Source organism: Chiloscyllium plagiosum, unplaced genomic scaffold, assembly GCF_037043375.1.
Source record: "Chiloscyllium plagiosum isolate Xiang-an unplaced genomic scaffold, Cpla_swu_hap1 HiC_scaffold_7, whole genome shotgun sequence".
NCBI lineage: Eukaryota > Metazoa > Chordata > Chondrichthyes > Orectolobiformes > Hemiscylliidae > Chiloscyllium > Chiloscyllium plagiosum.
Window position 1 is genome coordinate 106,796,722 of NW_028270145.1, and position 17,456 is coordinate 106,814,177.

A 17,456-nucleotide genomic window follows, 5' to 3' on the forward strand; every position below is an offset into this window, starting at 1 on the left:
ATATCATTGTCAGTGGAAACACATCACAGTAAAGATTCCATGCTGATTCAGGAAGTGGGTGGGATAGTAGGGATAAAACTGTGCAGTAGTTACATTTTAAGCTGGTACAGAATTAATTTATTTGTTATTTCAGGTAGCCCAGCATGGAATAGTGCCTAATTTGTTGTGTGAATCAGTTCTTTTGTTTAGCCATCATCTTTGTACCAAAGTCATTAAAATATTGCTGAAAATGTGTTGCTGGAAAAGCGCAGCAGGTCAGGCAGCATCCAAGGAACAGGAGAATCGACGTTTCGGGCATAAGCCCTTCTTCAGGAATATTCTCCTGTTCCTTGGATGCTGCCTGACCTGCTGCGCTTTTCCAGCAACACATTTTCAGCTCTGATCTCCAGCATCTGCAGCCCTCACTTTCTCTCATTAAAATATTGACCAAGTAATGCTTACATTTTGTGAGTGGATGTTGGCAGAATATTTGAGCAAGATGGATGTGGCCCAGCCGAGGTCAGTGCACCATAATCTGGATTGTTAACTGGTCATTTCACCCCATCCTCTTTGGGCGAGATGCATCAAAGACATTCAGTGATAACCTGCTAACTCAGTTAGTTTGTATTCTACCAGTGCCATTCAACTTCAGGCCTCATGACAGCCTTGCTCCAAACATGGAGTTTTCTATAGGCCTCTGAATAGTCCCAGAGATGTAGAGGAAAGGATAGCAAAGATGATTCTCGATAGGGGTGAGAGAGGCAGGGTAGTTGTCATGGGGGACTTCAACTATCCAAATATTGACTGGGATCACTACAAGTACTATAGATGGGTCAGTTTTTGTCCAGTGTGTGCAGGAGGGCTTCCTGATACAGTATGTAGACAGGCCTACAAGGGGCGAAGCCAATTTAGGTTTAGTACTGGGTAACGAGCCTGGCCAGGTGTTAGATTTGGAAGTAGGTGAGCACTTTGGAGACAGCGATCACAATTCTGTCAGGTTTACTTTTGTGATGGAAGGGATAGGTGTAGAGTTACAAGAGTTACAGTTGGGGGAAGGGAAATTACGGTGCAATTAGGAAAGATTTAGGAAGCGTAGAATGGGGAAGGAAACTGCAGGGGATGAGCACACTAAAAATGTGGAGCTTATTCAAGGAAAAGCACCTGTGCGTCCTAGATAAGTATGTACCTGTCAGGCAGGGAGGAAGATATAGAACGCATGAGCTGTGGTTTACTAAGGAAGTGGAATCCCTGGTCAAGAAGAAGAAGAAGGCGACTTATGTTAGGACAAAATGCGAAAACTCAGGGCGCTTGAGGGTTACAAGGAAGTCAGGAAAGACCTAAAAAGAGAGCTCAGAAGAGCCAGGAGGAGACATGAGAAGTTGTTGGCAGATAGGATCAGGGTTAACCCTAAGGCTTTCCATAGGTATGTCAGGAATAAAAGAATGACGAGTGTTAAATTAGGGTCAATCAAGGATAATAGTGGGAAGTTGTGTGTGGAGTCAGAGGAGATAGGGGAAGCACTAAATAAATATTTTTTGACCGTGTTCACTATAGAAAATGAAAATGTTGGCGAGGAAGATACTTGCATCTAGACTAGAAGAGATTGAGGTTCACAAGGAAGAGGTATTAGAAATGCTGCAGAGTGTGAAATAGACAAGTCCCCTGGGCCGGATGGGATCTATCCTAGGATCCTCTGGGAAGCAAGGGAATAGATTGCTGAGCCTTTGGCATTAATCTTCATCATTATCTCCAGGAATAGTGCCTGAAGACTGGAGGATAGCAAATGTGGTTCTCTTGTTCAAAAAGGGTAGTAGAGACAACCCTGGTAATTACAGACCAGTGAGTCTCACTTCAGTTGTTGGTAAAGTGTTGGAAAGGGTTATAAGAGATGGGATTTATAACCATCTAGAAAAGAATAATCTGATCAGGGGCAGTCAGCACGGTTTTGTGAAGGGTAGGTCGTGCCTAATGAATCTTATTGAGTTTTTTGACAAAGTGACCAAACAGGTAGATGAGAGTAAACCGGTTGATGTGGTATATATGGATTTTAGCAAAGCGTTCGATAAGGTTCCCCACAGTAGGCTATTATACAAAATGCGGAGGAATGGGATTGTGGTAGACATAGCAGTTTGGATCAGTAATTGGCTTGCTGAAAGAAAATAGGGTTGTAGTTGATGGAACATGTTCATCTTGGTGTCCAGTTACTAGTGACGTACCACAAGGGTCGATGTTAGGTTCACTGCTGTTCGTCATTTTTATAAATGACCTGGATGAGGGCTTAGAAGGGTGGGTCAGTAAATTTGCGGATGACACTAAGGTCGGTGGAGCTGTGGATAGTGACGAAGGATGTAGTAGGTTGCAGAGAGACATAGATAGGATGCAGAGCTGGGCTGAAAGGTGGCAAATGGAATTTAATGTGGACAAGTGTGAGGTGATACACTTTTGACAGAGTAATCGGAATGCAAAGTACTGGGATCATGGTAAGAATCTTCGGATTGCAGATGAGCAGAGAAATCTCGGTGTCCATGTACACAGATCCCTGAAAGTTGGCACCCAGATTGACAGGGTTGTTAAGAAGGCATACAGTGTTTTGGCCTTTATTAACAGAGGGATTGAGTTCCGGAACCAGGAGGTTATGCTGCAGCTGTACAAAACTCTAGTGCGGCCGCACTTGAGTATTGTGTACAATTCTGGTCACCGCATTATAAGAAGGATGGGGAAGCTTTGGAAAGGGTGCAGAGGAGATTTACTAGGATGTTGCCTGGTATGGAAGGAATGTCTTACGAGGAAAGGCTGAAGGCCTTGAGGCTGTTCTCGTTAGAGAGAAGGTTGAGAGGTGACTTAATAGAGACATACAAGATAATCAGAGGGTTAGATAGGGTGGACAGGGAGAGCCTTTTTCCAAGTATGGGAACGGCAAACACGAGGGGACACAACTTTAAAGTGAGGGGAGATAGGTATAAAACAGATGTCAGAAGTAGTTTCTTTACTCAGAGTTGTAAGGATATGGAATGCTTTGCCTGCAACGGTAGGAGATTCGCCAAGTTTTAAGTACATTTAATTCGTCATTGGACAGGCATATGGACGTACATGGAATAGTGTAGGTGGGATGGGCTTCAGATTAGTATGATAGGGCGGTGCAACATCGAGGGCCGAAGGGCCTGTACTGCGCTGTAATGTTATGTTCTGTGGATCAAAGAATTCAATTACAGCAGTGAGGTGTGAGTAAGTGCCCTTTACATTAAGATAATGTTTGATCAAATAAGTTGTCAAGGAGCCATGGCAAAACTGGAGTCAATGGAAATTGTGTGGTACCTCCAATGTTTGGAGTCATTCCTAGAAATCTAGGTTGTTGTAGGTCGATCATTCCCATTCCCAGGACGTCGCTGCAGGAGTACCTTAGGGTAGTGTCCTAGGTGCAACAATCTACAGCTGCTTCATCACATATCATACCTTCCTTCCACCAGAAGTGGGGATGTTTATGCAATATTAAGTAGCATTCACCACTCCTCAAATACTGAAGCAACCTTTTATGTGCAGCAAAACCTCTGCACAACTCAGGCTTGAGCTGACAAGTGGCACACAAATGCCAGGTATTGATGACTATCTCCAACAAGAGAGAATCAATCCATTGCTCCTTTCTTTTCCATTGTATTACCACCACCAAACTCCTCCCCCCTCCCCACCTGGAGAGGGATTATCATTGATCAGAAATTGAATTGGATCACCCATATATGACTACAAAATTTTGTCAGGGATTATGACTTCTCAGCTGAACAACTCCTCTTTTGTCTTCCAAATACCTGCCATTATCTGCAAGACACGAGTTAGGATTATCCATTTTTCTGAATAAGTGTCATTCCTTCAAAGCTCAAGACCACGCAAGGCAAAACAGCCTATTTGCTTGGCAGCCCAACTGCCACTTTGAACATTCACTTAATTTACTAGCAATGGGACAGTATCAACTATGTGTAAAATCTTCAAGATGCACTCCAGTAAATCACCATTTATACTTATTCAAAGGCATCTTCCAAACTTGCAACATCTGCCACCTATAATGACAAAGGTAGCAGATCATGAGAACATCAATATTTGGAATTTTCCCTGGAAGCCCCACACACCATCCTGATTTGGAACTGTAATGCTGTTCCTCCAGTGTCGCTGGGTCTAAATCCTGGAAATTCCTCCCTAACTGTATTGTCAATGTGCCTACAACACATGGACTGCACCAATTCATGAAAATGTTTCACCATCACCTTCTCCAGGACAGTTGGAGATAGGCAGTAAATACTGGCCTTACTGATGACACCTGTAACCGTAGCTCAAATAAAACAAATCTCTTTTGGCGTCACTCTGGCCAAAGCTGACTAACAGCATTGATCAAGGATTCAACTTTGTTCTGCCTATAACTATGTCTTTGTCAGGGTATTTAGTGCCATTTAGCTCATTAAACATTTGAGAATGTTAGCCATTCCAACATTTTCCTCTAAATTCCCACCTTCCTCCTTTTGCAATATATTTACTTGCCCAGGTATCTTTCTGTTCAGACCGACCACCCTTCAGTGGTGGTGATTATAACTTTGTTATGTTTTCTCCTGATTTTTGGAAGAAAGGCTTCCTTCATTGCTGTCTTGCCAATGCCCTTTGTTGTTTGCATTGAATTTACAGAACAAAAATAGTCCATTCTACTGGACTGATCTGTGCCTTTATTTGTGCCCCACATGAGCCTGCTCCAATCATATTTTGTTTGAAGCCAGTGAACTTTCAAACTATGTCATCAGAGGAGCTTGTGTCCTGCCTCTTGAAATTTAAAAAAAAAATGCAACATACACCGGTAAAATTGTAACTGCATTTTATAGATATTTTCAATCAACCATTAATACACCACTAGAGCAGGTGGGCTTGAACGCAAAGCCTCTGGCCTATAGGTAGCCATACTGTCACTGTGTCCCAAGACCACTTCAATATTTTTAATCAATTTTCTCAGGGCAGGTGGCTTTTGAACCCAGACCTTCTGGCCTATAGCCTGGGAATACTGCAACTATGTGCCACCTTTTTTGCATTTTACAGATATTTTTAATTAATCTTCTCAGGTATGTTATGACACACTTCTGAAGCAGGCAGACCTGAACCCTTGCCTTCTGGTTCAGAGGTAGGAAACACTGCCACAAGAGCCTTTCAAAGGTGAATGCCATTCGTGGGATGATCGTTAGCCTTGTCCTAATTGTTTCCCACAAGTTGGAAAGCTAATTGATGCTTTAATATTTCTCATTTGTGATTCCTGCCCTTGATCACCAACAAAATGTTAATTGTCTTGGAGGCACAATAGTGGAGCATCTCCTGCTGAGGAAGCTCGTGAAGCTACCTACTGGTAACTTGAGATGGACAAAGCCCAGATAGTATTTTAAACTGTTACAGCTGAATGTATGAGGATGCTTGGCAGACAACCTGCACCATAAGAATCTGTGGCTTTTTGTAAAGGAAGAATTTCAAGTATTGATGCAGTACAGACTGAAGTCAGACACTGTCTCCCCATTTACAGTCATGTCACGCTGCTGTCTTCTTACAGGAACAGTGAAAGCAGGAAGCTATGCAAGAAGATGAAAGTGGAACCAGCCTCAAAGAAAAATGGCGTTGAGTTGTTGCATTACAAGTGAGCAGAATCTAAGCCCATTAAATGCTGAGGTTTAGTATTTCTAGTAAGACTACTTTTATTGAGATTTTGGTGACTGTTGCATGTTGTTTTCTGCTGAAGCCACAGATCATCCTCTGACTGAGAGCAGCAGATGGGTGCCTTGCTGTATGATTTCCGCAAGTGTTGTTCTGAAGGCAGCTGCTGGGCTACAGTTGCCCTTCCTGTTTTTTCTTCTCCCCTCTTCCCGGCTTGGCACTTGCCCATATCGGTGTAGCTGAACAGCGGGTTTAGGTTCTGCTATCGTGCCCCCATTGTTTGCGTTTTCATTTGGAAAAATTTTTACGTTTTTTTTAATTGACTGCCTTGGATAAAATCACAGTATTCTTCTTGATTGGTAACAGCCTTGAAGTGTTTTTTAAAAAAAACTTGGATCAATGTAACACGTTTCGCAACTTCAAGACAAAAGTGCTTTACTTTCAGTGAAGTACTTTTCAAGTTCAGTCACTGTTGTAATGTAAAAAATGCAACTGCCAATTTGTGTGCAGTAAGATCCATCAGACCACGTGATCATTGGTTTTGATTGAGGTGTAAATATTGATCAAATATAGAGAATGTCACACTTCTTCTTTGAATAGTGCTGCAAGGTCCACCTAAGCAGGTAGGCAGAGTCGCCATCAGCCATCATCACCAACACCTTTGGCAGCACATTCCAGGCACTTACCACTCTTTGTTTCAAAACAAAACTTGCCTCTCACAATTCCTTTGAACTCTTTCCCCCTTTGCACCCCTCCCCCCCCCGCCCCCAACCTTTAACCCATATCCACCAGTAATTGATATTTCTACCCTGGGAAAAAGACTCCGACTAACCACTCTATCCATGCCTTTCGTAATTTTGTAAAATTCCATCAGGTTGCTCCTCACCTTCCTTTCAAGTGAAAACAAACCAAGTTGTCCACTCTCACCTCGTAGCTAACACCCTCCAAATCAGGCAACATTCTGCTAAACTATTTCTGCGTCTTTTCCAAACACACCACAACCTTTGTTAATGGAGCAATCAAAACTGTACAGCATATTCCAAATGTGGATCAATGGTGCTGGAAGAGCACAGCAGTTCAGGCAGCATCGAGGAGCTTCAGCAAAATAGATGCTGCCTGAACTGTGCTCTTCCAACACCATTGATCCAGAATCTGGTTTCCAGCATCTGCAGTCATTGTTTTTACCATATTCCAAATGTGGCCTAACTACAGTTGTATATCGCTGCAACATGATTTAACAATTTTTATACTCTATGCCCCTGCCAATGAAGGTAAGCATACCATAAGCCTCCTTGACCATCATATCCACTTGTCTTGCCACTTTCAGGGAACTGTGGACCTATAGACTTAGATCCTTTTGTATGTTGACACCACTAAGGGTTCTGCCATTAACTGTATGCTTCCCTCCTGCGTTAGATCTTCCAAATTGTCACTTCTGATTTGTTCAGATTAATTTCTAACTGCCATTTCTCTGCCCAAATTTCCAGCCTATCCTCTGCCAATCTACCTCATTATCCTTAGCTTTCCCAACCTTTGTGCCATCTGAAAACCTACCAATTGTCCACCTACGTTCTCCTCCAAATCATTTATAGATATTAAAGACAAGGGTCGCAGCACTGATCCCTGTGGGACATCACTACATGTCATAGATCTCCAGTCAGAAAAATACACTTCCACCACTACTGTCTTCTATGAACAAGTCAGTTTTGTATCCATCTTAGTAACTCACCACAGATCCATGTGACTTTACCTTTTGTATCATTAAAGTCCATACAGGCAATATCTACCACCCTGCCCTCATCAATCACCTTTGAGGTTTTTTGAGGAAAGTAACAATCAACTTTGTGCGACACACACTGTCCCACACAAGCCATGCTGCCTATCGCTAATAAATCAAAAACGTTGCTTTATTAAAGCCTTTTTGTCTCTTTGTCCACGTATCTCCAGTATTTAATTATGCTGGGCTAGCAGCTTCCTCTGTTGGTAGCTACTGAAATCATCAAACTTAAGCATAGATGATGCATATTGGTGTAATCTTCAGGCATCATGATCAAGCTCATGAAAGTGCCATCACCACGTGCACTTGCTGTTCAGGTTTCTGAAAAATAGTCCCTCGCTGAACAAGGCGTACTGGCTGCTCTGTCCCTTACTGAGCCCAAGAACTCCTTCTGCATTAATTGTTATCTTGCCACCTCTACTGATAGTCACATTTATGGTGCATTAACATAATTTTGGAACAAACAATAGGTTCAAGCAAATCTCGGCCACCTTGCTGTGCTGTGGGAAATTTATTGAGTTAGCACTCACTATTCTGAATTTATGGCAGATGTATATTTCTGTGTCTCGTTAATTAATCTCTGTTTTGAAGGGGATAATGCAAGAGAGAATGCTTTGGTTTTTAAGGGGATAAGTGTGTTCATATTTGTGCTGAAAGATGCTAATATCTGCGTGTTTCTGATTGTATAGGGACGGAGCTTTCCATGTTGAATATGAGCGGCCTGAAACATTTAAGGTAATAATTGTCTGTGCCAAGTGTTCATAAGGTTTTGCAATGTTTGTTATTACTTTTCACTCATGGGAAGTGGGCATTGCTGTTTGGCTCAGCATTATTGCCTTTGAATTGAATGGCTTGTTCTTGGACATTTCAGAGGGCACTTAAGAGTAAATGCATTGCAGTCCTGATGAAGGGCTCTGGCCCAAAACGTCGATTTTCCTGCTCCTCGGATGCTGCCTGACCTGCTGGGCTTTTCCAGCAACACACTGTCAACTCTGATCTCCAACATCTGCAGACCTCACTGTCTCCCAATGTGCTGCAAGAGTCCATCAAACCTACCTTTAATTTTAATCCCTGAAGAATCTTCAGTTGAGAACAAGGGATAGTTAATTGGTTTGGTTGACATTTCTCACTTTAATATTGTATATCTTGACTGCCATCTCTTTTTCTTTTCTCAGCATTGCAATCGGCTCCTACAAACTATTATGGTTTGACTCTCAATTCACTTTCCAATGGTACAACTGCTTCAGCTGCATTAAAGAATAAAGTATTCCACCTAACAGTGGAAGTGTCTATCTTAACTATTATGCAAAGCAGATATAAATTCCTCCATACAATCAGCTGTCTAGAGGAAAAATGCCAGTTTTCATTTTGAGTCCAGTCCATAAGTGTTAAGTGGTGCCAGTGTTGTAAGCTGTTTAATTAACAAGGGCAAAAAATAGGATGTGCAATCAAGCTCCAGTCTTTCCCATTCTCCCTCCAACCGGATTGAGGTAGACCCAGTTTTGGGTTCACACTCACTGAGTTACCACTTATGCCAAAGGGGATCACATTCCTCTTGCTCTTTCTCCTGAAAGTGTGGATCTTGGCCAGGATAAGGTTCCAAGTACAGCCCTCCAGGAACATATCCAATTTGGCCACTCTTATTGTGAATCTAGGGCAGTAAACCTTGGCAACTATTCAGCCATGAAGTGTGTTGCTTTTGAGCCTGACCTTTTCCTCCCTGATATGTTCATATTTATTGTATAGCAGGAATCTCGAGATAGAAAGAGAGAGCTAGTTGTCTCTCTTCTCCACCACCAGACAAAACCCCTCGTGACCCCAATGCCCCCACTGCCCTGCCACAATGAAGCCAGATGTTACCTTGCCTGAAATCAGCTAATTTGATACAAAATACTTTGCTTTATTTGGCCTTTTGTAGGTATAAATTGAAATATTTTAAATACTACACGGAGGTCTTTTCATGGGAATTAGTACACCCCAGTAGTTTAAAATAAAGTGACTCTATGAAATGGACTGTGATGTGTAATGTAAGGACGTAAAGGCAGGAAGTATTGCGATTATGTTCTCCTTTGTGGTTGAAGAAAAGCCACAGATCATACAAGTGGGTGTGATTTGGTTAACCAGATGCTTAATACAGAGGTTGTACAAAGCATAGAGTTTCTATCGCAGTCATTGTGTAGCACAGCTTGAGGTAAACCAGATTTGCTTATTTTGTTTCAGCAAGTCTATTCAAATGACAATGGATCAGAGTGATTATCCAGCTTCAGTACCTGCACTCCGTTCGTTCAAAATCTGCAGGCCCCCACTCCCCCGAACATCAGCTTGCTTGTTAAATTATATAGTTCCTTAAATGATTTCCAGAGGTGTCCAGGACGTAATTTAGTTTCTTGTGTCACTCACTCATTGCATGAAAGACCTTCTGTTATCAGTGCTCAACTGGCCTTTTGGGAATTCCTGTGTCCTCACATCCACCACCCTCCTGACCTCCCCCTTCCTTAGTGAACCAGAGTTGTGGTTTTTCAAACTGTTTACAGTCTCCTGAGTCAGTTTTAAATCTTTCCATGTAAACTAAGTGGTCGGATTTCTCTCAGGGGATCCAACTCTCTGGTTGTTTTGTGGAATGTTTGTGAAGGTCTGGTGGTCTAGCTCGTCACTGCACTAATATCTGGTGACGGGTGAGTGGTGGTATTCACATTATGGTTGTAGGGTGTCTTGACAGCTATAACAAAGGCAACTCTCTGGTTAAAAATCAGCAGCCAAAGCCATGCATTCCTTTTGGCTACAAATCATCAATTCTTCTTGTAAAAGAGAGGGCAATTTTTAAAATGTTGTTCGACATTTGGGACTGAACCCGAAATAGAATTTTCTCTCTTCACTGGAGGAGGGAGTGGTGAGAAATTGGAAGAGGAGGGTGGTGAAATAGAACAAGATCTGATGCATGCATTTCTTCCTGAAGTGTGTCTCATTTGTTGGCCTGTTCTAGTTCATGTTGTAACAGTGGCTGGAATCTCCTCCTGTCCCTGCCACTTTGAAAGAAACCTCTTTGGGATTAGGTTGGGAGAACCGTATTACCATGAGCCTAAGAAGTTTTAGATGCACATCATCTTTTCATTTCCTTTAATCCTCTGCACCATCATCAATAATTTGTGTATTCAGAACTGAGATTCTACTCAGTTTAAAAATTTATGAGCTTTGCACTCTTTCTGATTGTTCGCAGTCAATGGTGGCATTTATGAGGGATCCAGAGGGCGCTCCACTATGGGAAGAAAATCCTGAAGCAAAGGATGTGGTTCACCTTGACAGTGAGAAGGTTTGACACTATTTGTGATAATGTACTTAGCTGGGAAATGGGATACTCACTGGTGATAACAATGCTGTTTTATTTTGTTTGTGTGCATGGGACTGCAAGTCCTGTCAATATTGTCAATCATAGCATAAAGAAAATGTAATGCATGCAACACAATGTGACCTTATTATTTATTTTAAGTTTTGTTTTGGTGTGGTCTGGTTGAAGGAATTCTATTTTCATAAACACTGTATATTTTGATATTTCAATGTAATGATACAGTGTAAAAGGTGAACATCTGAAGTCATAATCCAATGTCTGGCAACCCTGGAAAGTTGCTGCAATATGATCTCAGAACTGTAGAGATTTCCTGCAGGGCAAGATGATGTTCAGCCCTCTGTGGCTACACTGGCCCTTACTAGAATAATAGAGTTAATCTCTCCCACGTTCTCTCCCACGAATTCCTGAATTTTCACTACCTTCATTTGATGCAAAACGTGGACAAAACAGTTTGCTTGATTCGCACCACATCCACAAACATTCACTTCCTCCATCGCTGAAGCTCAGTTGCAGTGTCTGCACCACCTATGAGATGCACTTCAGGAATTCACGAAGGTTCCTGAGCCAGCACCTTCCATAACCATTATCATTTAGAAGGATAAGGCAGCAGATGTATGGAAACAATGCATATTCCGCTTAAGCCACACACCACCATGATTTCAGAATATATCACCATTGTTTTATGTCACTCGTCCAAAATCCTTGAACCTCTTCTTTAATGGCAGTATAGGTATTGTGGCACCCACTTTACTGCAGCAGTTCAAGAAGGCAGCTCGCCATCTTCTCAAGAGTGATTAAGGATGAGTAATGAATGCTGACCCAACTGGAGTCACCTACATCACCTGAATGAACCAAAAAAAAAGTTGTTTGAAGTAGTAGCTATAATAATCATTCTTGGAAGATTCTATGCTCAACAATTTCCTGTTGAGCTCAATAACCAAATAACTGCAGATTTTAAATCTGAGGTAAAACCAGAAAATATTGTGGTGATTAGGCATCACCTATAAGGAGAAACTGTTAATGTTTCAGGTCCCTTTCTCAGAACCTGTTCATGTCAGCATTTAAGTTCTACAAGACCCTTCCCACCTATCCAGGGCATTGTCTGCTTTCACATGCTGATCAAGCTGCCAGTGCTTTCAGTTCAAAGGATGTGTTCTATGTGGCACCGTAGCTTAGCGGTTAGCATTGTTGCCTCTCAGTGCCAGGGACCCAGATTCAATTCCAGCTTCGGGCGACTGTCTATGTGGAGCTTGCATGTTCTCCCCGCATCTGCGTGGGTTTCCTCCCACACTTCAAAGATGTGCAGGGTAGGTGAATTGGCCATGCTAAATTGCCCATAGTGTTCAGGGATGTATAGGTTAGGTGCATCAATGAGGGGTAAATGTAGAGTAATGGGGAATGGGTTTGGGTGGGATACTCTTTGGAAAGTTGGTGGGCCAAAAGGCCTGTTTCCACACTGTAGGGATTCTATGATTCTATTGAGAACACAAAAACTTCAGTGATTCCCAAAAGGGATTAAGGGCAAGTTTCCTTTGAGTTCTCTATGCCTAAAACAATAAGAAATGCTCTCTCTTCAAAACCCAACCACAGAACATATTATGCTAAGCAGGAAGACAAGCTGAATATCATCTTGAGCAAAATCTACAGAAATAGATGTAGGTTTTACACTACTGAACACAACAAATTCTGTTCAAAACCACATGTCATACAGTTTCATTTGAGCAGTCTTTGCACCATTCTTGAGCTCCTTATCAATAATGAATCCTTCCCTTTGAAATTGGATTAGCTGTTTCCTCAAATAAGTTTCACTGGAATTCCTGTTTGGGATGGGTAGCAAGGCTTGTCATGAATGCAGCGCTAAGACTTATTATTTCCAGGATAGAAAGTTTTGTTTAACTTGCATTTTAAGACAGTAAAACACCCCATGATCCTTCAGGGTATAATCAGACCAAAAAAAAGGACAAAACTAAAGGAGAGACATCAGTGCTGTTGGCCAAAAGTTTCAACAAAAAGTGATGTAGAGAGCTAGAGAGGTTAAAAATGAAGTACTGGAGCTCAGATTTGAACAACTGAACTTTGGCAGCCAATGCTGGAGTTAAGGAAATGGGGAATGTTGAGGCTGTTTTGAACTGGAAGACAACAGTGAAGAGTGTAGGGAATTCAAATTAGTGAGGGGGCAAGTCAAGCAAGTGTTTGAATGCACAGATGAGAAGTTATGTTTGAGGTGGTGATTTATTAGTTAAAGTCAGCAAGCAATGGGATTATGAGTGACTTGATGTGATTTAGGTACAGGTCGAGTTTTGTATGAGTTCAGATTAGTGGAGGATAAAAGATACTTCTCAGAATCTCTTAGAGATTCAACTGGAAAGATCCAGCTATGATGTGTCTGCATCTCTCTCTAATGTAGGCTATAAATCTGCTGCTTTGTGGGTGCCAGTACCGGGACTTGGGTACTAATTCTGGTGCTTGAACCCTAGTCAGTACTTTAAATGCTCAAATTCTAACTGTTAATGAATTGGTGTTTTATGTGTCAGCGTTGGGTCGGTGGTAGTCTCTGCTCTAAATCTAAAGGTTCTGGGTTCAGGATCCACATCTGAGATTTGAGGCAGCTATCCAGGATGACAGTCCCCTTGCAGTAGTGAAGGAGCATTGTTGGGGATGCTGCCCTTCTGATGGGATATTAAACTGAGACCTTGCCTAGCACCTCAGGTGAGTGAAAAAGAACAATTGAGTTCTCCCTGGTGCCATGGATAATATTTATTCTTTGATCTGCACCTAAAAGGATATTATCTAGTTTTTAAGAAAAACAGGGGACTGATCTCAGTTGTTCTGGATAATACTATGCCTCAGTCAACATCACAGTAAACAGATTATCTTTTTTGTTAATCACATTGCTGTTTCTGGTAGGTTGCTGTCTGTGAATTTACCATCATGTTTGCTGCATCACACTAGTGACTATACTGCAGCAGTGCTTCATTGGCCATTAAGCACTTTCAATATATTCTGAGTTCTTGGTGCGTTCCATTGTTTTCATTCCAACTGTGTGAGAAGCGACTTCGATAATGGGGAATGTTACCCTGATGATGTAATCTTACTGGTCATTGGGAGTTCAAATTACAGGAGTCAAATGGGCATGGGGTTAAGTGACCATTTTTCTCACAGCTCAATGCAAGCTGTAGCACCCTGGTGGTGCAGGTTCTCATCATTCAAACTATGTATTGGGGAGAGAGTCCCAAAGGCAGCATTGTGTGAGAAGTGTTGTACAGCCAAGAGCAAAATAGGCAAAGTTTTTCTTTGCAATAAAAATAGAAAGTGCTGTACATGCTGTTCAGCAGTTGAAAGAATAAGATTTATGTTTAGAGTCCATCCCTTCAGTAAGGCTGTGCTTTTATTGGCAGGTTTCTAGCACTTGGTACTTTTCTATTTATTTCACACCTTTGACCTGGGTGAACAGGAAGGATGCCAAAACCTGATCAAGGGATTGACAGCCTGTACGTTAAGTGGCTTTTTTCAAGTTTGGAATTCTGAAGTGTGGGCTATCTTTTCTTCCCCCCTCTGATTCTGTACCAACAGAGAAACCACACATTAGATGGAAGATGTCGTCTTCTTAAAAATAAAACTTTTGCTCTTTACCTTTCTCATGAGATGCTTTTGACTACACTCCTAACAGCATCCAAAAAAAACAATTCATTTGATTGTTAACGAGATCTAGTGTGCAAAATGGCTGATTGTCTTGCCAATGTAGCAGTAATAATTGCATTTCAAAGTTAACTTAGTCCATGTCACTTGGGGCTGTGGGGTGTTTTTGAGAGATGTTTTATAAATGAAAAGCTGATTTTTGCCTTCTATTCAACCACCTTTAAAACAGTTCAACTTTTTCTAGTTTTACTCACGTCAGGTAATATTTGAGAATGGTGGGCCTTCATAGCTGAACCAACCAATAACAACGTGTAACATCAGACCAGAGAATCCTCTTGACCCATGAAGAAATAGTTACTTAAAATTATCCCAGATCTACCTTCTGATTTGACTCTTTGCCCCCTTAAGATTGTTTCTTTGCGCCACTTAGAGTTATGGAGATGTGCAACATGAAAATAGACCCTTCGGTCCAACGTGTCCATGTCAACCAAATATTCTAAATTATTCTAGTCCCATTTGCCAGCATTTGGCCCAACACCCTCTCAACCCTTCCTATTCATATACCTATCCAGATGCTTTGTAACTGTTGTAATTATACAAGCCTCCACCACCACCTCTGGCAGCTCATCCCATATACCACTCTGTGTGGGGAAAAAGTTGCCCCTTAGGTCCTTTTTAAATCTTTGCCCTCTCACCCTAAACTTATGCCCTTTAGGTATGGATTTCCCTACCCTGAGGAAAAGACTTTTGACTATTCACCATGTCAATGCCCTTCATAATTCTATAAACTTCAAAAGGTCACCCCTCAGCCTCTAACGCTCCAGGGAAAATAGTCCCAGTCTATTCAGCCTCTCCCTATAGCTCAAACCCTCCAACTCTGGCAACACTGGTAAATCTTTTCTGAATCCTTTCAAGTTTTGCAACATCTTTCCTGTAGCAGAGAAACCAGAATTGAACGCAGTATTCCAAAAGTGGCCTAATCACCATCCTGTACAGCCACAACATGACCTCCCAACTATATCTTCAATGCACTGACTAATGAAGGCAAGCATATTATATGCCACCTTCACTACCCTGTCTACGTTTGACTCTGTTTTCAACAAAATGTGAACCTATACCCAAAATCTCTTTGTTTGGCAACACTCCCCAGGATTTTACCATTAAGGAAGCACTTCTACACACAAAAGGTGGTAGATGTTTAGAACTCTCTTCCATAAATGGTAATGGATGCTGGATCACTTGATTGCAATGCTTGATTTAAACTATGTGAAACCTGTTAACCTTGTTAATTCAAGATTTGGAGATGCCGGTGTTGGACTGGGGTGTACAAAGTTAAAAATCTCACAACACCAGGTTATAGTCCAACAGGTTTAATTGGAAGCACACTAGCTTTCGGAGCAACGCTCCTTCATCAGGTGACTATCACCTGAAGCTAGTGTGCTTCCAATTAAACCTGTTGAACTATAACCTGGTATTGTGTGATTTTTAACGTTTGTTAATTCAAGAATAGCATTGAGTTAGCATCCAGGTGTCCTGAGTTCATGTATGTAAATTTACAACATTGGAGTAACTCAGTTGCATTACTTAATGGGGTGTTTATAAAGCCTGTGGAAAGTAGAATACAAGCTTAGGAGACATGTGAACCACAGTGACATACAAGTAGAGAAATGTTAAAAAATAGCCTGCAGACATTTTGAAATAAGTAATTTGTGTTTGCACTTTAAATTTCCAACAAATCTAGTTTCACAGATGATGTTTGGTGCTTTGTTTGCAACCTGAATCTTTCCCAGAGTTAGAGATGCAATTTCTTTGGTCAAATTGAGGATAAACATGGCTTGACTTTCCAGCCTACTTATTCAGGAGATTGCATACTGCTCATCAAAATGTCAGTTTTGCTGAAACAGTAGTGATCGCAGAAGTGTTACAGTGCAGAAAGAGGCAATTCAGCCTATCCTGTCTGTACTGGGTGTCCAAATGCTGATATAGCTAGTACCATCGTTACTCTCTTTTTCACACTGCCTCACTGGTGGCAGAGAGACCCAAAAAGAGACAGAAAGCATTGCTTTCCTACTCCTGGGACAGCTCCATTGTTGTCTCACTTTTTATTCTTCTTGCTGTTGTCCTGGATACATTTCTCCATTCCTCCAATGTACCCAAGTCCAAATATTTAAATCCCATCTCCAAAATATCAGAGCTGCATGTTGTCACTTCCACATTTATAAAGGTGAAATTAAACTTTGTTCTTATATTATGCCCAGAGACAATTTCACCAAGCTGTTGGATTTGAGATCCAGCAGCAAGAAAGCAGTCTTCTGTAAGAAATTTTTAAATTGAATTTTTTTTAAAAATCTAAAACATTTAAAAAATAATTTTGAATATTCATATAAACATGATAAGAGAGCCCAGAGCAATGCAGTTCCTTATTTTGAACAGAAGCACTTGCTGAATCATTCAGCAGCCAGTGATATGTCCATCATTCCTTTCTCCCTTTATTGCCAATTTTCTAACTACAGGGTAAAGAAATACATTCCAAAAATGTGGAGACATTTTCTTGCAATACAATTTTTTTTCTAAGTAAGACTTTGTTTTTATTTTAATGGAATCCTTTCACCACTTCAGGAATTCCAAAGCCACCTCACAGCCATTGAATTACCGTTTTGAAGTGTAATCACTCTGCTACAGGCAAATATGACATCCAATTTGAGCATAGCTTTGTCCCACAAATAGCAATGTGATAGCTAACCTTGGAATCTGTTTCAGTACTATAGGATGTGGTATGAGAGTTTATGGCCAGGGCTTTCCTGTTACTCTGCAGATAAAAGTAGGATTTTTCAGGACTCACCTCAGCCAGCAATCTTGTTTATCTGATTAGATTAGATTCCCTACGGTGTGGAAACAGGCCCTTTGGCCCAACAAGTCCACACCGACCCTCCAAAGCATAACCCACCCAGACCCATTTCCCTCTGACTAATAGACCTAACACTATGGGCAATGTAGCGTGGCCAATTCACCTGCCCTGCACATCTTTGGACTGTGGGAGGAAAC

At 41.5% G+C, this 17,456-nt stretch overlaps 1 protein-coding gene across 2 annotated transcripts in view; it reads left to right on the top strand.

Annotated features, from left to right (window-relative positions):
• The window catches only part of pdia5 (protein disulfide isomerase family A, member 5), a 125,530-nt gene that overhangs the window by 21,149 nt on the left and 86,925 nt on the right, over positions 1-17,456 (top strand). For both annotated transcript variants that reach the window (XR_006312204.2, XM_043694262.2), the window contains exons 4-6: positions 5,549-5,632; positions 8,116-8,161; positions 10,644-10,736. Coding sequence is in view for 1 of the 2 variants with exons in the window: in XM_043694262.2 (XP_043550197.1) it covers positions 5,549-5,632; positions 8,116-8,161; positions 10,644-10,736 (223 nt within the window). In the remaining variant the exon portion in view is untranslated. The remainder of the gene's footprint in view (positions 1-5,548; positions 5,633-8,115; positions 8,162-10,643; positions 10,737-17,456) is intronic.